The sequence below is a fragment of the Coregonus clupeaformis genome, unplaced genomic scaffold (genome assembly GCF_020615455.1).
Source record: "Coregonus clupeaformis isolate EN_2021a unplaced genomic scaffold, ASM2061545v1 scaf2083, whole genome shotgun sequence".
NCBI lineage: Eukaryota > Metazoa > Chordata > Actinopteri > Salmoniformes > Salmonidae > Coregonus > Coregonus clupeaformis.
The window spans coordinates 55681-78010 of record NW_025535537.1 but is presented as its reverse complement, the minus strand read 5'-3'; the positions used below and the strand labels follow the sequence as shown (position 1 = coordinate 78010).

At 40.5% G+C, this 22330-nt stretch overlaps 1 protein-coding gene and 1 long non-coding RNA gene across 3 annotated transcripts; one reads left to right on the top strand and one right to left on the bottom strand.

Moving 5' to 3' along the window:
• Positions 1 to 2383: 2383 nt before the first annotated feature.
• foxf1 (forkhead box F1) lies at positions 2384 to 5158 on the bottom strand. Its single transcript, XM_041859730.2, has 2 exons — positions 3852 to 5158; positions 2384 to 2678 (listed from the first exon to the last, which is right to left on the bottom strand). Exons 1-2 carry the CDS (start codon positions 4819 to 4821, stop codon positions 2515 to 2517), a joined length of 1134 nt encoding a protein of 377 aa, XP_041715664.1. The 5' UTR covers positions 4822 to 5158; the 3' UTR covers positions 2384 to 2514.
• Positions 5159 to 5784: 626 nt separating this feature from the next.
• Positions 5785 to 21531, top strand: LOC121548300. Of its 2 annotated transcripts, XR_006659974.1 has the most exons (5): positions 5785 to 6107; positions 17783 to 17897; positions 18155 to 18304; positions 18442 to 18545; positions 20474 to 21531. It is a non-coding gene; the product is annotated as an uncharacterized LOC121548300 (long non-coding RNA). The 2 variants fall into 2 exon arrangements; XR_006659973.1 differs by lacking the exons at positions 18155 to 18304; positions 18442 to 18545 and having other exon boundaries at positions 5809 to 6107.
• The last annotated feature ends 799 nt before the right edge of the window (positions 21532 to 22330 follow it).

Genomic DNA, 22330 nt, shown 5'->3' with positions numbered 1-22330 from the left:
CAGCATGCTAATGTGTGGTCCCTCCACTGCAGTGTGTAGCTACTGGGCCTGCTGCCCCTGTGTGCTCTGCTCATACAAGGGAATTTCGCTGGAGTTCAGAGAGTGGTCACCTCCTCGTGAGATAACACAGACACATACACAGCAGGGCATGGGGCCCAATGTGAGAATATCACTGAGAATATGCTCAATACTTGACTTAGAAAACACTTAAGTTTTGTTATTACTGTATTTGTTCTTGTAGGTAACAACTATTGTTTTAATTCATTGTTATACTCAAAGTAGCAAAAACAACTTTTTCTTTTACAATCAACTTTCGGGTTATAGTGCAACTAATGTGGTTACTTGAATATAATAAAAACACTAACATCAAGTTGAAGTGACTATTGAAATGCCGAATATAATATTCGTGTGATTAAATTTTTCCATTGCAATTGGAGGCATTTCTTCAGACACTGATATAATAGGGCTACTTCTAGAATATGAGTAGTCCTAAATCTTTTTTCTTACACTAATGGTTCAATACATTACATTTGAACAGCCAGTATTTCAATATTACAGTCAAAACGTTTTGATAGTGAATGCAGCATTTGTTGTATTGTTTCATTCGAATATATGTTTTACTTTACTAGCTCTAGCAATGTAGGCCTACAAGCATCTACAGCAACAAGTATTTGGATACTTAAAAAAATAAAATTGCAAACCAGATAACGTAATGTTTTATCAGTGAGAATAACCCATAATCTCAAGGTTGAAAAAATACATAACCACACATTAAAATAATAACTCCAATTTAAATGTTATTTAGCAATGGCTATACTGACTACAGCCTACTACATTTCAGTAAAAACAACCCCACATCCAGAATGCCGTATTTCAGAAAAGGCAGTCTGTGAGCCCGTTGTGCCTTTATAAGAGAAGGATAAATAGTTCTCGGCGGTGGCCACGCGTTTTCCTCCCTCTCTTTGAAACCGAATCCGAGGCTGCTGGCTTTGATTTGTTACGGGTTAATTGCAACACACTCCGATTACACAGTTACACATTGGACATGAGTTTTCGACCTCCAACAGATATTTGTCTTATTTTATATCCAACCATAGGCTATTGTGTTGTTAGCTAACTCCTTTAACATGACCATCAATAGGCTAATGGATGTAACCTATACTAATGAATTAGAAGTGTTCACCTATAGGCCTATTCTTGTCTAAACCTCAATCAATTCCTAAATATGTGTGGCCTATTTTCACATGAAAATATTTGGTTGATTACCAGAATATCTGAATATTAAGGGCTGTGTTATGACGAATAGTTTGAAGACAACTAAAATAGAACACCCCAAAAATATTTAAAGGCCTTCCTGTTGCACCACACAGTGGAATAGACTGAACTGTAACAGCATGTATAATTGTCCCTAAAAAAACGTTTTTTTAACCTAGGGAAAAAAAGAACATTCGAGAAGTGTCAAAATAATGGAAACAGAAATAATTGTATAGGTGTTTCAGCCAGTTAAACAAACTGCATGCCAATACGTTTAATTTTATACAAATCGTGTGTAGTAATATACAGACTAATCTAAAGACACTCGAGTATGCAAATACTCAGCATAACATCATGTACAATTTATACAGTGCTTAAAAATAACGGGTGTCTACACGGATATATACACCTAAATAGACATGTAACTAACAGTGCTTACATCTTTATCTTCCATTTCCGTTTTAAAACAAATAAGAACGCATCATGGCAAATATTGCCAATAAAGCATAATTCCAGATTGTGGCTATAATTGTACAATTAAAAATATGCACAGAATAAATAAGAAGTTGCGCTTTGCTATTCAAAAAAAGTGCCTTAATCTTTCCTTAATTCAGATAATGTATTGTTGTTAATTAAAAAATGCAATGCATGGTGTAGCCTAATAGCTTAGTCCAAACTTCTCAGAAAATAAAATAAAAATCTAACTATCATTTCGATGGAGCCGAGTAGCCTAACCCGGATAAATGAGCAATGAAAATGTCCCCGCAGTATATCTTTTGAATGCATAACAAAAATAATACACATAATTGTACATTGTAAAATATTCTCAAGTGGTAGTCATCCGCCCTCAGAGCTATAGTACCAAGCGGCAGCTGGGGTTGAGATGCATGAGGTGAGTGTCAACCGGTGTCTGCTTTACCTCTTGTGTGGCACACAGACATTTCTTGAAAAAGCCCACAGCTTAGGCCTACACCACAAGGCTGTTCTGTGATATTTCCACTCCCTTTTTGGTTTCTGAGAGAGATCAACATTGAAGTTTAACAAAATCTGCATTTGCACGTATTTATGTCTCTGTACCAAATCCTTTTTTGTGTGAAAAGTAGTTTAGTTTATGGGTTCTCTGGCGTTACTGTTGCTTCTCTTTACAGCGCGTTCCAGGGCCTGCCTTCTATCCTTGGGTTGCTCGCTCGTCTCAGCCCTGCAGCCGCTTTGGCTTTAGTGGCTCAAGTCAGTGATGTCCGTTATTCACTGTAAGTGCTGTCACATGACGCAGGGCTTGATGTCCTGGTAGGCGACCTGTTGGTGATGATAGTAGGAGCTGCTGCTGGGCGAATGCATCGTTGAGGACGTCATCGCGTTGAAGGAGAAGACGAACTCCTTCCGGTCACACATACTGGGAGACTGGGAATGGTACCGTGGAATACCTGAGAAAACAGATACAATAGTAAATCATATTTTAAATCACCTTATGCCATATAGCATGCCAACCCAATGTGAGTGTGTTGCTGTCAATTGGCAAAAACCGTATGGATGTATTTTTGAATAGGCTAGTAAGAACCACAAGTCGAAAAGGATATAGGCCAGCGTTTTAAAGAAAAGGTGGTAGCAAATTAGTTAGAAATACATATTTGTTGGGAAAGGAAAGATAATAAACTAGTATTGCCACTGGGGGATTGCATATAGCCCTAACTTATCCATAATAATAAAACACATTTACCTTTGTCTATAGAAATAAAATGTTTAAAAAATAATAGGCCTATTTTCAAAAGTGACTTCTGAGCTTTTTGATGTTGGCCTAATTGGTTATTTATAGGGTGAATTGTAATATTGTGCATCGTATTATTTGGGTAGACAATCGTTCATTTAATTTGGGAAAACCCCGGTCTGTCTACCCCTCTGATTGGGGCTGAGAACCGTCTGGAGAGCTCGATGGTGGGATAGTACTAATTGACAGTGGCCTGCTCGCACGCGAATCCCGGAGGACCGTGTGCCTCGGGGCTTGAGCTGGCTGGCTCGGGCTTGCGCTTGTTTTCTTTTTTGTTGGCACCCATGTCCCAAAGCGTGCCACGCTCACCACCTCCAGGAATTTATTAGGAAAACAGAGTGAGGGTTTGTTAGTTGTCCCACTCCTTGGCCATTAATAGGAAGCGAATTACTTCTTCTTGCTAGATAATTAGACGATGTTCTTCTCCTTCCGATTTCAACTCTGTGGCATATTGGAGTTGTTGTAGGCCTAGGCCTATGTGAAAACAAATGCACTGAGCATGCCCAGTGCTCAGTCCATATCTTTGCCCACTGCACTGATTGCAGTAGGCGAAGGCTGCCTAAAGACCTTTAAATTATTGCTATAGTCCTACTATATGCAATCTTCGTTTGTTAAGATTGTATCTGCCTTCTACGAAGCAATGCTCCATAGGCCTAGATATTTTCATATTTTTCTTCACCTCGTTTATAATTTACTTTTGAAGTTTTTTATTTGGTTCAAAGCAATTAGTGGGCTATAGCCTAGGCCTAGTGTTTATTTCGCACACATTTTAGGCTATTGGGTATGACTGACTGTAAAATGCATGCGTAATCATTTGGAGATGTTCGTTTACCTTGCAAGTCCGTGTTACTGTGTCCGTTCTGATGAAGATTATACTGGTCTAGAGAGTGCGTGGGTAAACTGGGCTGCAGCGGGTTCGCTCCGGGGTTGCAGGGAGACAGTGGCTGCTGCTTGATGTAAGAACCTCCGTTATTCAGAGAGGATGAAGGCGCTTGAGCCCAGGCCGAGCTTGAGTAGACGGGATGCGGCTCCATCACTCCCCCGCTGGTGAGGAGGGGCGAGCCTGAATTGTCGTGGTGGTACTCGCTCCCCGTGGATCCTGCGCAACTCCCCATGTAGGAATGTCCACTGTTGGCCGACAAGTGGGACATGGAGTGCCCGGCCAGTCCCATCCCCTCCATGTTGCCTGCCAAGTGTCCATTCATCATCCCAATCCCGCTGTCCAGAGACAAGCCGTTGGGCGGACAGGACAGGCCCCCGCCGCTTCCCTGGAAGTTATAGGACTCGGGGAGGTGGTTGAATCCCAGGCCGTTCATCATGCTGTACATGGGCTTCAGCGCCTGGCATTTACGCCTGAAGCCCCGCGGCCTCCTGCGGAAGGATCCCTCCTCGAACATGAACTCACTGGCTGGGTCGATAGTCCAGTAGTGGCCCTTCCCGGGCCGTCCGAGCCCCTTGGGCAGCTTTATGAAGCACTCATTCAGGGACAAGTTGTGACGCACGGAATTCTTCCATCCTTGGTAGGAGCCTCTGAAAAACGGGAAGCGGCTCTGGAGGAACTGGTAAATTTCACTGAGCGTCAGGCGTTTGGTGGGAGAGCTCTGGATAGCCATGACTATCAGCGCTATGTAAGAGTAGGGGGGTTTCTCCGGGCGGCGGATCCCTGCGTTGGTCTTTTTGGTTTTAGTGGTGGAGGAGGCGGTCTCCATCACAGTAGTCTGTCCGTGGGGCTTCTCCGGGGCAGACATCGGGCTGCTCTGGGCAGGAGTCTGCGCTGGGGGCTGCTGGATCTCTGCCGTCATTAGTTAGCCTATCTGCGCAATGGCAAAAATGTTTGACAAAAATATCCACGTCCTCGTTTTGAAGTAGTTCTAGAAACTTCGTATAAATAATCAAAGAAAGGTTTAAGATGGTTACCAATAATCTCGATGCTGTGGAACTACACACGGTCAAAAGCAAAGCTGAATTTCTGTAAACCGTGCGTTATTGCGCTCTTCCTTTTGGTGCCTAAATTCCTTAGCCAATGTGAACCCTAAAATCCGTAGTGAGTGTTCAAATTGAAATGGGGGAGCAACGGGAGCTACTTCAACTTCAGTCGGTGTGTTCTCGTGCGTCCGGAGGAGCTCGCCTTTTACTTAACCGTTGCCATCAGCGCCTTGCTAGCTCGAGCTCTTGACCATCAGGACGTCATTGGCGCGCGGGGCCCGCCCAGTCCCCTCCCACTCCATCGTGATGGGCTGTGGTGTGCGCACATCTGCCTGGCTTTAGTCTGTCTGGGAGCAGTTTTTTTCCAACTCAGAATCAGTGAAGGGATCTTTCTTAACACTCAAATTACACTTTATTGATCAATAAAGTATCCTTTTTTTATTTCATGAAACAGGAATTATTTTTAAAATATAGGACATAGCTTACTTGAATATCTGTTTTCAGAATATAAATGGAAGCCTAATGCAACAGGCTACAGAGGCCTATACTAGAACTTTGCAACGTTGAAAGTCTTTATTTTCGAAGCGACAATATTTCTTCAAAAAAAGTTATTGAAAATGCATGTTTTTAGTAAGCTTGTGTGCACAACCACCGTGATATATAACACTGGTTTTCCAGTTGTCAGATACAGCAGACCAACCTCACCATAGCACATTTCACTGACTTTTACTTATTAAAGTTTGGAGTATGTTTAAAATGCTGCTTAAAATACGCTTATTTGAAAGAAAATGCCTCTATTCAAAACCACGCTGCTGATTTCTTTAAAAGATAGACAGGAACATGGGCAGGATGTTTATACAGCAAAATGTAAACATTTTCCCTGGCCTTCTTTAAATAAAAAATCAAGCAAAAAGCCCCGCTAGATCAGCTCATACTCAATCTGATGCATTATGTCCGTTTTAGACAGCTCCTTTTGTATGGATAGGACTTTTCAACGTAAATGCAAAAAGGGGATTTCAATCATGTATAATTATGTTCACACAGGAGAACAGAGGGGAAGAGCGCCCTGAGCCTAGCCGAACACTGAGCACTGAAACTCGGATGAGGACTTCAGATCGACGCCCACCAAACTCTCTCCCCTCAGAATGGTGCTCGAATCAAGGTAAGTCACTTTCAACTTTTGTCAGTTAAAACAAGACAGCGATTTGGCTGCGGGCCGTCTTCTCAATTTAGTTCCAATCGAGATTTACTAGACCTGTTGTGCAGTTAGAAGTGCGAATTAGATAGGACGCGGGCACCATATTAAGGTCTAATTAGGCATTTGATTTTAATGTGGTGGGCAGCCTAACCAGACTATAGTGTCACAGAAAAATAGGAAAGAAATATAATCTGAGTTACAAAGTTAAGCGATGTGTAGCACATAGGCCTACTTTATTTAGCATTTTTGAAAGTTCGAAGGGTATTCCTTGTTAACAAAGAACTGTCTTAGGCTCATCATTTTCATAAACATGACACTAGACAAGGCTTATCATTTAGAAAATTAGAATAAGAAAATAAGTAATTAGGCTACATTTAGAAAATGTATTGTTTTTAAACAGCACTTTTTACTATAGGTCTCCAAGCGCTTCATTGCACCTCATCCACCATTCTAAATGTAAACAGTTTCTGGCTATTCATTTAATCCTTGAACCGGTAGGCTATATGTATGTGTGTAGTGGAGAGCCGCCGGTCCATAGACTAAATCTGTTGACAGTGGACTGTTCATTGTTCCCCGGAGAGCGCACAAGCTCCCAGCCCCTCAACCCTCACGCAGGCGCGCCTTGTGCGCGGGTTCACTCCCCGGGCTAGCTCGCGGTGGTTCTGCTGTTTTGGTCTGCCGTGTTGTTAGACTATTTTATTATGCGCTATTGCTCGATTACAATCGTGTAATTAATGCACATATTGGATATGCAATAACTCAAATCAGTCACAGATACTTTGGCAAATTGTAAATACTAAATGTCTTAATACATTTTGGGTCTCATAAAAGTAGGCTATACAGGCTACTGTTTTTTCTTGACTAAGATTTTTTGAACAGTCTTTGAATTAAAATATTCTAGAAATAAATGTAGTGGTCCTGCAAATATGCGTCTACACGTGAATATTGTGGGCTATTTAGGCCTACTCATTTTATAAAACTTCGAAAACTAAAATCATGCCATTTTGATGTGGCCTATCTATTAAAACGTAAGATGGTGTTCTGAAGCGTGTATAGGCCTAAATGTATTTGAAGGACAGCCTGTGTTACAATAAATGTCGTTGTTGGCTTGGCTCCTTCGTGACGTTTTTGCCAAAGGGGAAAGCAAATATGAAAATATACAAATCTCCGTTGTCAACTACACAGGGCATGCGAGAGGTACAATGGTGTGATTTGCTGTTGCGGCTGAGTTTGAAACCCAAGTAAAGAAATGTATATAGGTAGTAGTATTGTTTTAACCGGTCCCTACACCGGGCGCTCGCTTGGAATGAGGCCCACGCATTTATCAGGGGAGCGGACCACCCAGCGCGCAGAGAGAGGGGGCAGGCGCGCTCCCGTCCTCTCTTTCCCCCTGCATTTAATTACCGTTGATGACTTCATTCTGAGAATCACGCCCTTGTTTCAACACATCGTGACGGTCCACACGCCGAATGGCCCTCTCACACACTTTAACCCCACCACTCGTCTTTGACATGCACTTTGAAAAACTAATGTCCACGGCTAATTGATCCCTAAATGTTTACCCAAACCAGTGGGACGCGAGTTGCTCCATTGATCGTTGAAGGGGGACGCGCCGATGACTGGCGCGTTGTTAAACCCCTCCGCAAAAAGCTGTTGACAGCTACGCATAATTATTAATGGTCCCTCTGGACTCTCAGTTGATATTATAGACTATTTTCCGTCAGTCGAAATATTGTTACTGCGTGGTTTTAAACGAGTTATGGTGTCCTCTAAATTCTATTGATTTCTTTCCACAGAACATTGTATAATGAAGTTATTATAGAACATTGGCTGAAGTCACATTGGCCGTATTTAGCTTCTTTATGTTTCTTAGATAACATGCTTTACCGCCTTACCCATGTTAGGCAGCCTACTGGTTACATGGACGTATTGTAAAGAGGGAGGAAAGGGTTCACTCCAATTATATAGATTTACGCTCATAATGTCACGGTTGGAGGATCGTGTTTGTCGTCATTTTACGGCAATCCGAGGTCACCGCTTCCCAGTTGCCCCTCGTAGTTTAATTCATGTACTTTTTCCATGACGTCCACCAATGAAATATTTGACAGCGTTGCATCCTCAGGAATGTTCGACCACTTAGGTGGAGGAATTCCACATCATTCGGCCAGCCCAGCAGTATGCGTTTTTGTCTCAACAGAGAGCCTCTCCAAATGGTCTTATTGTTATCCAATCGACGAAATTTGACCCAAAGGCCTATTTTCTTTTTTTTTACATGGACGTAATGATGCATTATATTGTTGAGGGAGTGTTGAGGTTTTACCTATATGTTGAAATGACCATAAAGATAGATGATATACATTAGATATCCATTTTGCAGCAGACCTCAACCAGTACAGTACCATCTTTTACCCATGCACACACCCAAATACACATTTGAAACACATGGCCTTTAATTGAGCAACTTTTGTTGTACAACTACAACACTCTGTGCGTGGACATTTCAATCAACTGTGATAGGCATACTGCTGAAGCTGTGCACCAACAGTGATACACTCGGAGTCTATTTATCTTGCATTCACTGCGAGGGAGATTGTAATTCAGGCTAAACCTTGAATTAGCCTACTTACTTTATATCATATAGCCTATCATAGCTTGTCCAAGACTCACCCAATTATACATTAGAACTGCTACTACTTTCTTTAGTTAATGTGACTGTGAGGTGATTCCTCGACAACGCTATAAGAGAGAAACCTCAGCATGTCACATGCTGTTTTACCCACCACAAATGCCAAATCTGATACATTTTTATTTTTAACTGAATTATATATATATTTTTTACAGCTGCCATTACCATTCAGAAAACTTTGTAATGGGAAAATGAGACTCTAGAACAAAAATGAATTGTTTTTGATTAAGGGGTCATTAAAAAATCAACCTGTGTAGGCTTCTGGACATTTAACAAACTACTGTTGTAATTAGTCCTATAGGCCATTTGGGAATATATAATTTTTAAACAACATTTGTCCAGAGTTTGTTTAGAAACTGAAATGACGGTCTCGGCACTGAGAAATCAGTGTGTTACCCGCTTCAGTGTTGGAGTGGAGACGGGGAGGGTCACCAAAAGGCTGCAGCAGAGTTGTTTGGAGAGCTTTGTGACGGATTGATCGATCAAATTTATAACTGCACCTTAGGGCCGCAAGTTCATTGGACCTGGATACACTTGAAGTCGCTTCTTTGCACGCCTCAGGATTTTAGAATAGAACCTTGAGTGCATGATTTGGAATTATGCTTTGTTTACTTGGTAAAGCATTTGCTAAATGTCAAGAGATGCATTTGTTTTGATTCTAAATATAGGATAATATTTAAAATATATATTAGGGTATAGTTGTGCCATGCCTTTATATTATTATTCAATGGTTTACTGCAGAATAACAATTACGCTTTGCAATTCTGTCCTTTCTCTTATTTGACCCATGTGTGGGCTATGGACTGTTGTGTCTTGGGCAATTAACCAACGTGATCACACAAAAGAACCTCACGTGAAGCCCATAATGCTAGTACTATGCAAATGTCATTACAGTGCCTTCAGAAAGTATTCATACCCCTTGATTTTTCCACATTTTGTTGTTACAAAGTTAGATTAAAATGGATGTAATTGTAATTTTTTGTCAACGATCTACACAAAATACTCTAGTCAAATTGGAAGAACAATTCAAAAAAAATATTATGAAAAATAAAACACTAATTTATCTTGATCAGATTAGTATTCAAAGCCCCTGAGTCAATACATGTTAGGATCACATTTGGCAGCGATTACAGCAGTGAGTTTTTCTGGGTATGTCTCTAAGAGCTTACCACACCTGGATTGTGCAACATTTTCCCATTATTCTTTTCAACATTGCTAGACAACCATTTTCAGGTCTTGCCATTGATTTTCAAGCAGATTTATGTCAAAACGGTAACTTGGCCACTCAGGAACATTCACTGTCTTCTTGGTAAGCAACTCCAGTGTAGATTTGGCCTTGTGTTTTAGGTTATTGTCCTGCTGAAAGGTGAATTCATCACCCAGTGTCTGGTGGAAAGCTGACTGAACCAGGTTTTCCTCTAGGATTTTGCCTGTGCTTAGCTCCATTCCGTTTCTTTTGTTATCCTGAAAAACTCCCCAGTCCTTAACGATGACAAGCATACCCATAACATGATGCAGCCACCACTATGCTTGCAAATATGGAGAGTGGTACTCCGTAATGTGTTGTATTGGATTTACCCTAAACATAACACTGTATTCCGGACATAAAGTTAATTGCTTAGCCACATTTTTGGCGTTATTAGTTTAGTGCCTTGTTGCCAACAGGATGCATGTTTTGGAATATTTGTATTCTGTACAAGCCTCCTTTTCACCCTGTCAATTAGGTTAGTATTGTGGAGTAACTACACTGTTGTTGATCCATCCTCAGTTTTCTCCTATCACAGCCATTAAACTCTGTAACTGTTTTAAAGTCACCATTGGCCTCATGGTGAAATCCCTGAGCGGTTTCCTTCCTCTCTGGCAACTGAGTTAGGAAGGACACCTGTATCTTTGTAGTGACTGGGTGTATTGATACACCATCCAAAGTGTAATTAATAACTTCACCATGCTCAAAGGGATATTCAATGTTTTTTTTTACCCATCTACCAATAGGTGCCCTTCTTTGTAAGCCATTGGAAAACCTCCCTGGTCTTTGTTGTTGAATCTGTGTTTGAAATTCACTGCTCGACTGAGGGGCCTTACAGATAATTGTACCTGTGGGGTGCACTATTATTGCACACAGAGTCCATGCAACTTATTATGTGACTTGTTAAGCACATTTTTACTCCTGAACTTATGTGGGTTTGCCATAACAAAGGGGTTGAATACTTATTGACTCAAGACATTTCAGCTTTTCATTTTTTATTAATTTGTAAAACATGTCCAAAAACATATTTCCACTTTGATGTTATGGGGTAATGTGTGTGTATAGGCCAGTAAAAAATAATAACCTCTATTTAATCCATTTTAAATTCAGGCTGTAACACAACAACATGTGGAAAAAGTGGAGGCATGTGAATACTTTCTGAAGGCACTGCTAAATGTAGCATATACCACTCCCAAATTTTTTCTGAGTAAATAAAGGTTAATAAATGAATACAAGATCTCAATTTGAACAAGAATGGAAAGAATAGTTTGGTAAAATTGAATTCTGAAATCCTGAAACCAACATATTTTATTTATAATAATACACATATTGTGCATGTTATGTAACTCAGGGCGTCCTGTGAGAATGCAACAGACCTCTATCCATATTGTCAAAATATGTAGGCCTATGGGTATATATACTTTTGTCCTATTTTTACATGTGATATATTTCTTAAGGAGTAGTTAAAGGGAAACATGGGAACTAAGAGAGGAAATAGGTGCACATATGCGCCCAGTCAGGTAATGCCGTTATGTAACCTAATTACGCACAGGAACATCCAGTGTTCAATACCAGTAGGATACTTGGAGGGTACATATTACATGCACATTGGGTTGCTGTAATCACTGTATGGAAAACAGTTCAACAATTTAAAATGTTGTCTTTGTTTTAAAAGGCATGTGCTGAGAACAGTCATTATACAATGCATCAAGAATTTAGTTTATCAAGAACGAGTGCAGATATCTTGATACATTACAATGAAAATACTCATTCACACTTTACATGTGCACGTGTAGCCTATTTGTAAATGTACCATTTGAAATCCAACAACGAAATCAACAAAGGTATGCATCATTTCTTTTTTCCTTTGTTTTAAGACAGTGGCTAAATTTAAGAAAATCGTTGTAATATCAACAACAATTTGTCCCTTCAGTCATTTTCTTATCTACTTTCATGGACATTGACAATATAAAATATACATATGAATGTAAAGTTTAATTTTAAGCAATTTAGGGGGACATTTCACCTGTCATTGTCCCAAGAACACAAACAATGTTGATTCCCTTTTACACTCTCTTGGCTGTTTTCGAAACAAGCATCATCAGTATATACATTACTGCAGATTTCAACTTCAAATGGTCTGAAACTAGATATCTCTGTCTCATGCGTCGCTTAGGCCGTCTAGCGTTGTCGTTTTAATTGAAAACAGTATAATATCGAGGTGTGTGCACCCCCTCATCACTTTCTCTGGCGCGGTAGGTGGCCGTGTATATTTTTGTTCAAGTGGTGTTTATGTGAATGAGAAAGGACTGGATTGCTAGCAGACCGCTGATTGCGCTCATTGGGCCCCTACATTGATCTGAACGGTATAGTTGATGGGCCCCACCCTTTCATGCAATCAACAGCACTATAGAATCGCGTTCTACGACTTTTTAATTTACTTGGCGAGATCTCGCCACTGGACCTCCAAGGTGCGCGCCGGTGTGCGTAAAGGCGAGGGAGAGGGGAGTCCTTTTGGTGCTGTAACTCCGCTGTCCCACGATACCCACGGTATAAAGGATTAAACAGCACGCACACACATCTACCATGAACAAAACGAATACACCATATCCCACTGGGCACAAACTGGTTGAGTCAACTTTGTTTCAAAGTAATTTGTCAACATATTGTGACGTTGAATCTACCTGGAAAATACATTGAATTTGCAAAAAGTCATCAATATAAACAGTTGTTTTGAGGGTGAAATTTCAACCACAGAATTTTGTCATCATGCTAACCAATTTTCAACATAGACAAACCTTGTATAAAATATGTTGAATTTGTACCTTTGAAACAACATCAGATCTTCAACATTATATCCACTATCAGAAAAAAAACAATAGGCTGGGCAGCACCTCCTACAGGAGAGTTGATCTATCTACAGCTATCTATTTGGTCTCCCATCCAGTGTTTTAACCAAGCCCACCTTTGGTATTTTCCACTGACTACTACCAATGTGCTATAGTGAGAATGACTGTTGAGAGATCTCTTAACTAAATATATATACTGTTGCTATCGAAGTCATTCTGAAGGGTAATTAGAGCAAATTAAATGTAACAATACTCTATAAGTCATATCATCAATGAAACTATTTAGGCCTATATAGCATTTGTGAAGACATCAACAGCTATTGTTTCAATTCAACCCAGGATTCAACTAAAAATAGACAATAAATAGGCCTAGGACTTTAAGCTTTGGTTGATGTCAAATGTAATCTTCAAGTTAATAATGAATATGTTGGATTCACCTCTCCAGTTCATCCAAAAATCAAAGTTAAAGAATATGACTAAATCAAACTTTATTTTAAGTGCATTTAAAGTTTGATTTGATTTAGTTATATTCTTTAACTTTGATTTTTGGTAGAGATGGAGACATGAATCCAACATATACATTATTAATTTGTAGACAAACTGGAATTAGTCAGACTAAATCAGTGGCACAAAATATACATCTCCTTCAAATGTTGATATTTGGTTATTCAATATCACTTTTGCAATACAGTAAATAGCATATTAACTTATTAACAAATTGTATGTTGAATTCAGGTCTCCAACTAAACCAAAAATAAAAGTTAAAGAATATGATTAAGCCAGTGGCTCAGTTGAAACTATCCCAGCATTAGATACGTCGCCTATAAATGTTGATATTTGGTTGCTTGCCAACCTAACACAATTCGATATGGCTTGTGTAATACAGTAAATAGCCTAAAGTTAAGGCTACCTTACAAACTAATGTAACAGTTTTTATTCAACCTTAAAACGAGTAACACATCCATGGCCACATTTTGAGGTTACTCTAACTGTAAAAGTCTTATTATGTAATCATAGAAAACGTGCATGTTCAAGATAGCACGAAAAGGTTGCAGGTCTGTGGAGATCTTCGCAATATAAATATCTGTGCAAAATCTCAAACAGCATTGATCACTTGCACTATGTACTTTTAATGTAATCTCAACTACAATCCAGGTCATTCGGTTGTGCTATTAGATGAAGCACAGTGATAATGATTTAAGCTGTTGTATAAATACAAAATATCTGACATTGTATTCCCATTTGAACTTTGTTGTGCTTTTAAATGGTTGAAATTGGAGTGATAACTCATGGAAAGCTTGGGACTATAAGGTTATATCTGTATTTTTGTCCAAATTGAGTTATTGTCATAGCCTTGTTCTGTTCAATGTTCTCTACCTATATAGTACTCTAAATACCCCCAATTCATGTTGTTGAGTTCAAAAGAATACTAGATAAATAATTGCTGACACCATTCAAACCAATGAGGTTTCAGAACTTTAAAGACAATTATCTCTGAGTCATATTTCTGCAGATATAACCTTATAGTACACTCTCGACATTTAGATGACAACTAAACCAAAAATCATACATTGTTTTGCCATTAGAATTTGGTTGTGCTTTTAGATAGATGAAAGCATAGTGATAACACATTGGGAAATCATCAAACTTCTGGCTGTCTTTTTGAGTGGGCGAATAAAGGTTGAAATCTAATTGATCAACGTCTCAACAAAAAATTACCCACATTTCCACGTTGAAATGACGTGGTGTGGCCAGTGGGATGTTTCAGGCCATTTCAGCTTTCTGTTAATGTCATAGCCTTATCTTCTTTGTGAAGTTGTTGGTGATAAAGGTATTCAGATATTGTTGCTGGTAGGCTTGCCATTTAGCCTATGAGCAGGACCTATTTTATTTGCAATGCATCCCACAGTAAGATGTTACTGGTTCATGCAAATGGTATTTGATTTATAGAAGGCCCTACAACTTTTTTCTGATCAGAATTAGGGAGCCAATAAGCACATGGCACACAACATACACTTTCAGTTCAATGGTCAATTTCCGGTCTTGGGCACATATTAATCTCGTATCTGACACGAACACTTCAGTAATGTTCTTATCACCTGGCCTTGCTCTCTATCTCTTGTTTAGAAGGCTTCACATGCAAAAAGAGTCCAAGACCAGGATTCTCCAGGGGTGGCCTACTACATCGCGTGACATGTCCATTGATCAATCATGTCTCACACTAAAACAGGAATTTCATGTTGCACTGTGTTGTGTGTGTGTTCGGTGTGTGGGCAAATTCTCCTATCGAAAAATCTTGCATTTACACATTTATATGAAAGCTCTATTTGTCCATTTATTTGGACCACTGACTGTGAGGCTACTAGCATGAATTATAATTAACTTGGAATAATGGGCCTTTAATTAACTGATCAGTAAATGCAAGTGATTGTTTTTATGATCTGACCTATGAAATTGAGAATGTATGACCCGTTTTAGAAGTCAAAATGTAATTGAAAGTGCATTATTCGAGTTATGGAAAATACATTCGTTCAATATCTGTAAGCCTTATATTCTGTAGGGAGTGTTATTTGTTGTTGATTATTGAGAACATTGGATTGTGGGTTTCCCTTTGGTCACTCATTCGCCCTCATGCCTGTTCAGTGCTGACATTTCCCTTATCAAGGTCAATTTCACAGTTTCTGCTGCATTCACGTGGTGTCTCTTGGATAACTAACTATTTATAATGCAAAAATTAAATATACAACATCATATTACATCTAATCAAACATAAGATAATTCCCATTCAATGCAGGTGGACCTGTATGATAATGAAAAGTTAATATTTTTTAAACTTTTTTTTTTATAGCTAGTTAACATTATTTGTTTGTTCTGCACGACATTGATAGCTAATCATGTTAACTGTATTTGTTTATAGCCTATGTTTTGTGAGAGTGGGTTGGTAGGCCTATTCGTATGATTATCAATATGAGAATATTAACCCTCTTTCGATGAAGTATCACCCAGAAACCAAAACCAAAACAAGATCTCTTTTTATTTTATTTTAAATATGCTACATGAATATATACCAACGTATGCGTTCTTAAAATAGCCGCTGGAACTCAGTCGCACAGTTTATGTTGATATATCCGTAATGTTTTGTTTCATTTTAAACTGGCATTTTATTTCGTTTTTATGCTTGTTAAACTACAATATACTCTGTATTGTTCTCCTTAAATATAGAGAACCCGCAAACCCCAAATACACGAGATGAGTCATTTTGTGCGCGCAGCGATTGTACTGTGTGAGAACCCCCGGCTTCCCAGGAAAGCTTGGCGCACCAACCAAACAACAACCCTCACCCAACCGTCCCTGAGGTATTGTCAATCCGAAAGCCGCTCCACTTATTCCTCTCAGTAGGATACAACTGCGTATTTTATTCGTAACATAGTCCTCATGTTCTCTGAAATGTGAATCCTTTTTGACAGCCGTATTTTCAGGGGGAAATACGGGCTTTTAGGAATAACAATATGAGTAACGGCATATGTAAAATTCCTTCTGTCTTATTTTGTGATCACACAAGCTCGGCTTACACTACCACAACATTATTTGACATGGCTGAAGGACACGGGTGTTGAAGAGTTGGCAGTTCCAGAAGTTTTACAAACTCAAAACTGTCCAAATGTGGTCAGTGCAAGAAGGAAAATCTTCCAACATTTCAAATATCTGCGATTGACGTTTTAGCCACAGACTGACAGCATGTTTGTAGGACAGAAGAGAAACAACAAATATGTAATCGTCATAAAGGAAGAAGAGGGTCGCTAAAACAACAATTTAGCCTTATTATTTTTTAATTTTAGACTTTTTAAAGCTCATTATGATAAACCAAAAGAAAAACACCAGAAATTTACATTCTTGTGATTGTGGATTTTGTTTCCATTGTGGCAGGGTTTTGTATATTGTTGGCACTTATTTTCAAGTGCTTTTGTCAACTCTTGTTCATCTCCAGTTTCTCAATCTGTAAACTATACCTAAATATAGTCACTCAAGTAATTAAATTACAGTAATCCCTATTTATGTTTATTCTTTTCATTATATATATATTTTTCAAATGTTTTATTTTCTACTTATGTCTGCCTTACAATATTGCCAAGTCAGGACAGTAGCTGCATGCTTTAATCAAGATTGTTTAACAGTGAGACATCTGACAAGGCATTTATTATTTTCTGCACACTTTTATTAACTTACTGTGCATTCCTAGAGCTAAATAAGGCTGAACCAAACCAAAGTGCTGTCTAATGTCTGATTACCTCTCTGCTATAACCCCCTATTGATGCCCATGTTTGTTCAACCAGAGCTGCATCTCTTCTGACTGATCCACTATAACAAACCTTTTTGAGTCATTGAACTAAATTATAATAATCCTCAATAGCCCTCAACCTAATGTAATAGACACCTTTCTTTCATTTCTTTAATGAACCACAGAACAGTTCAACTGTATGAAACGACACTGGGAATTATCAAACGTCCCTTATACTATACTAGTTCACTTAAGTGAAAGCAAATTATACAACCTAACTCCTGATAAAAGCTTGAAATTAAATGGAATTTCAATACACTTGAAATTAAGAGGTGCGTGTATAATGGAGAAATTGTGCCTTTTTGATGGAAATATAGAGGTGGGATTTTGGAGATCAGGTCATCATTTACGCACACTCTCCGCGAATACAGCGGGCCAGCTGGATGATCAGGCGTTCTTTTTAATTTTTTCGCACAAGGTTATGTTATTGTTTCTTTTAAATAATTCACAACCCTGTTTCTTCTGATATTAAATCTGTATCATGTACAGCTGTACAACTCTTTATTTTTCCCGTTTCAGCCCTCTGTGTTGGATGAGGGAGAGAAGGTTTTCCAGTGATGACAACAGTTCCTATGACAACCAGACCTCCACCGGGGGATTGCGTCTGTCAGACAGTGCTAATGATAATTGAGAGGTACGGATCGAAAAGATTGAGTATCGCTGTAATCTCGCCTCCAGTGGAATGCCAGAGAAACCGCTATGAGATTACAATTTTTCCCCTCTCACGCACCATATTGCTTAGTCCTGCACTGTTTTACACTGCATGCTTCTACTCTGCTCTATGCTATATTGCTGCTGGAGGCCTCCCAGCCTGCCCCACACAAGGGCAGAGAGTGAATGGGTAATGTCACTGTGCGTGTGCAACCTCCTTTGGTGTCCCCCTTCTCTCAGCCTCACACACAACACAGGGCCGGTGGAGGGCAGTTTTTCACAGATGTAAGGGAATACATCAACAGGGAGAACCCAACTAGAAGAAACCGTCAGAGTAGAACACAACAGAGAGAGGGAGGGAGAGTCCGGCCACAGCCAGCTCTGATACAGGTTAGTTACAGAGGCTTTGATAGTTGCTGATGGGACTTTGATTGGAGCATACGCAGGTTTATATGATGCAGGTTTACATGCGTGTTTACTCACATCCCACCATCTCTCTCTCTTTCTGTCTCTCTCCCATTCTGAAGGGGGATTTTCCTGTGGCGAGCCGCTTCGGAAAAAGCAATTAAGAATTCCCAAACAGTGCAAAACAATGGGAGACGTCGTTCTGCAATGCAAGTTCCGAATCCAAGTCAGTCCCTTACGGTTTTCCTCTGAAACGGTCCCTGGCTATATTTAATCCGCCCAGAGAGCAGAACCCACCTACATACAAACCACAAATGTAAACTTTGGGGAGGTGGGTTAGGGGGTGTGGGGTAAGTGGGGATGGTAATTGCCTATTGTGAAGCTTAGGCCTCTCTATTCTGCCATAAACAGGCTTGGCAGCCCACAACATGATACCCCTGCCTCCACTCGACTCTGTTTGAGTTGGGGAGCAGATCCTCCTTGTCTGTGGGAACCCATGGCCCAGCAGTGGTCAGAATCAGTCAGGAATGCTTTGGAATGGTAACACAGCGGAAGGCTAGGGTGGGAAAAAGGCCGAGAGCATTTCCTGAACAGAGGGGGGTCCCAGCGAAGCATCACACTTCATTGGCATCATGTGACAGGGATCCCGCCAGGCCTGAGCCGATAATGGGGATTGGAGGAGAGGGATGCGGTAGGGGAGAGGAGGGTGAAGCTGGAACAGAAGAGAGGGGGATACGCAAGAAAGACAGAGGGGTGAGGAGAGAGAAGAGAGAGATGCATTGGGATGAGAGAGGGATGAGGTTGGAGGCAGAAAAGGGGAGTCAGGGGGAGAGACACATTCTGCTAAAATGTACATCTTTAAATTCCCCGGAGTGAAGGAATGCAGTCCGGGCTGGCTGGCTGGGTTTGGATTGTTATACCTCGACTTACATGAAGAGGACTTCCCAGTCTCTAATCTCTGCCCACAACAAAGTGCCTTCCACTGTGTCTGTGAGGAATAAACAGTATATACTGTCAAGGTCTCCAGAGAGGTCACTGAGACCACATGGAAGACTGGGAGTTCTTATACCACTACTTCTGAAAGACCTGCAGGAATCTGTGCAGCAGTGTATCCTAAATGCATTCTAAAAGACCATACGTTCTCACCACAGCAAAGACAATGGCACAGCACAGGCATGTCAGAATGATTCTGAGTATATCCAGTTAACTGAAGGGCTGAAATAAAGCTTTGCTTAGTAACATGTGATACTAAGTAATACCCTGCAACAGTAACAGCAATGAATACTTTGGTTGAGAGCAGTAGACCAGACAGTGTTGAAAAGTGTGAAGCAGACAGGTTTTGCGGCTGAAATTGGACAGTACAGTATTTCTGTTAGTGTGTGTGTGTGTGTTGTCCAGACCTATGAATCGGTGTGTGTATCCAGACTGGCGTGGACAGCCAGTCCCTGCTCCCTGGGGCTTGTGTAAATGTCGTGAGGATCTCAGGAGGAATCTTTCCCCTCCAGTCGTCAAAGGGCTTTTTATTTCCACCTGCTCCCGGCCTCTTTCCGTTGGTCTGCTCTATAACAATGGTGCTGGAAAGGCAGCAGAGTGCAGGGTGACAGCACAGAGATTGATGCTAGATTGTGTTTGGCCCTTTTTCAGATGGGGGCCTTGAAGGGAAGTTGCTAACAGCAGCATATCTCCCCCCCCCCTCCACCAACACTACTACACCCTCCACCACCATCTCTACCTCCTCTCCCTCTAACACTGGGCTTAGCAGAGGGCAAAGTGCTGATTAGGCCTTTCTCCCAGATCCCTTTTTATAAAAGTGCCAATCGTCCAAAAAGGCAACTTGGCAGGCCGTGGTAAACAGGCTTTTCACTACTCGTAAATCAATTCACCACTACATGAAACAGGATGAAGCTCATTTACGCCACGCAGACGGTCGAACCCGAGCTCATAGACGCCCCACCTCGCCTCCGGCTGCTCCCTCTCTCTCTCTCTCGGCAGGCCCCAGGGCTCTGGACAGAAAATAGATACACGCTCATCAGGCCAGCATTCTTTCCGTTTCGCTGAACAACGGCGTGGCGAAGAGGGCGATCCATCACCCCAAATGTCAATTTTTTTGTTCTCTTTTTCTAACGTTCTGTTTTTCTGTCTCTATCTCTGTAGGCTGGAGTGGGCAAGCGTGCGGGTTTGGCCACAGGAAGCCGTGAATTCTTCGGAGAACAGAGGGTGTCAGGGCCCAGAACATGACTCGGGGGGGGGATACTGTACCTTGTAATGTCTCATAATCCTCCTAGTTGACCCCTGACCCCAGCCTGTGTTTGTATCAGGCCATCGACGTGAGAAATCGTGATGAGTCGCTCCGGCGGTGTGTTTACCTTCTGGAGTCACGCAAGGAAGGAAATAAGGCACGGTCTGCTAAAAGTGGCGAAGTGAGAGAGAATAGCAGCAGTATTAGAGCAGAGCCGTGATTCATCTCACTGTGACTGGCCTCTTGTACCGTTGCACTTGGTTTATTTAACCTATTCACTACTGTAGGGACACTAGCTACAGATCAGCCAAAACAGGGAGTAAGTCTAAAATATATTGTACTGTATAAAAATATAATGTATGAGATTAATATTGTCATTCTGTGATTAAAGTCTGATTGATACTCCGTCATTGAGTGAAATGATCCGTGTACTGCAGTATGTGGATACAGCTTGTTTTGGCTTTCACGGCGTAATAGACCGAACATGTATTATTTTTATGTAATAATTTTCTGCTGAGTGTGTTACAATCATTCTAGTTTTTTTGCTATGCCCATTGAAATGAAATGAGGAAAGATTTAGTCATTTCCTTTCTCTGGCTCATGCAACAATTATAAATGATATGTGTATGTGATGTTTCTGTGTAATAATCATTTATTGTAATACATTTCTGACTCTCCCAGATCCAGATTATATCTGGAAGATCCCTTGTAAGATGCTTTAGAGGAGAAATCTCTGCACTCCCAAATACATCATTTTAATCTTGAACTTGCATTGAGCTCTTAAAACTGTTGAAACTGGAATGAGTATGCAACCGTGGCTAACGCCTGTGATTAAAATACAATGTCCTGGCCTGCCATCACGCTGTAGCCTTCCACACCGTGGGCTTGTGTGATTGCACAATTGTTGTTTTTGAGCAAGTGTCCTTGTTAGTTTTACTCTGTAAATAAATAAATGCACCGAGTTGACAATTCATCCTCTGTTACTTTCTTTTATCCTTATATCACTGACCAGTGTCTCCACATCACACATGTACACACACACACACACACACACACACACACACACACACACACACACACACACACACACACACACTGCCAAAATGAGAGAGTCAGCAGCTCTTATTTTGGACAGTCTCTCCTGAATTCTAAGGGCTGTCAGGCGGTTTGATTGATAGTTGTGTTTATCACTATATTATTAAGTAATCAGGCTCACCACAGCTGAGGCTGAAGCTCCTTAATTCCAGCTAAAGCACTAAGAGTTCATTATAATTAAAGACTTGGGAAAAGTGTTTATTTTTTTAGTCCTGTAAAAAAATATATCGTTTTTTTGAATGTGTGTTTGTGTGAGAAGTGTGTTTGTATTTTTTTCCACAGTGGACCTTAGTGACCCAGAGAAAGGATCTGTGTGTCTGTCCACCACTGAGTTTATGGCTACACTTGGGTCTCTGCGAGAGAAGACAAATGCAACCACGATGACATATTATATCCATACAGTAACAACATGGAATACTCCCCTGTAATGGTAGCTCTTTATTTCACTTGTCATTTCTTAAAACGAAGTCCAAGCCTATTTTAATCTTCTATCTTAGTAATCTTACAATTTACAACTTTCTTTTCCCCAAGGGAATGTTTACAACATATTATCTTGGAAAACCCCCTCCATATTCTGTGAGGCAGCAGCCTGGGTCTCCTGCTCTCACCTAGGTTGGCAGCCATGGTCTGAAGCTGTCTGTCTGTCTGGCCGGCCTGCATCTGTCTGTATACCCCAG

Bases quoted from the DNA above. Each gene is read 5' to 3' on its own strand.
- foxf1 (XM_041859730.2), bottom strand. From the start codon at position 4,821: ATGACGGCAGAGATCCAGCAGCCCCCAGCGCAGACTCCTGCCCAGAGC. The intron at 2,679-3,851 runs GTAAACGAACAT...CTGTTTTCTCAG, and splicing joins CAGTAACACGGACTTGCAAG to GTATTCCACGGTACCATTCC.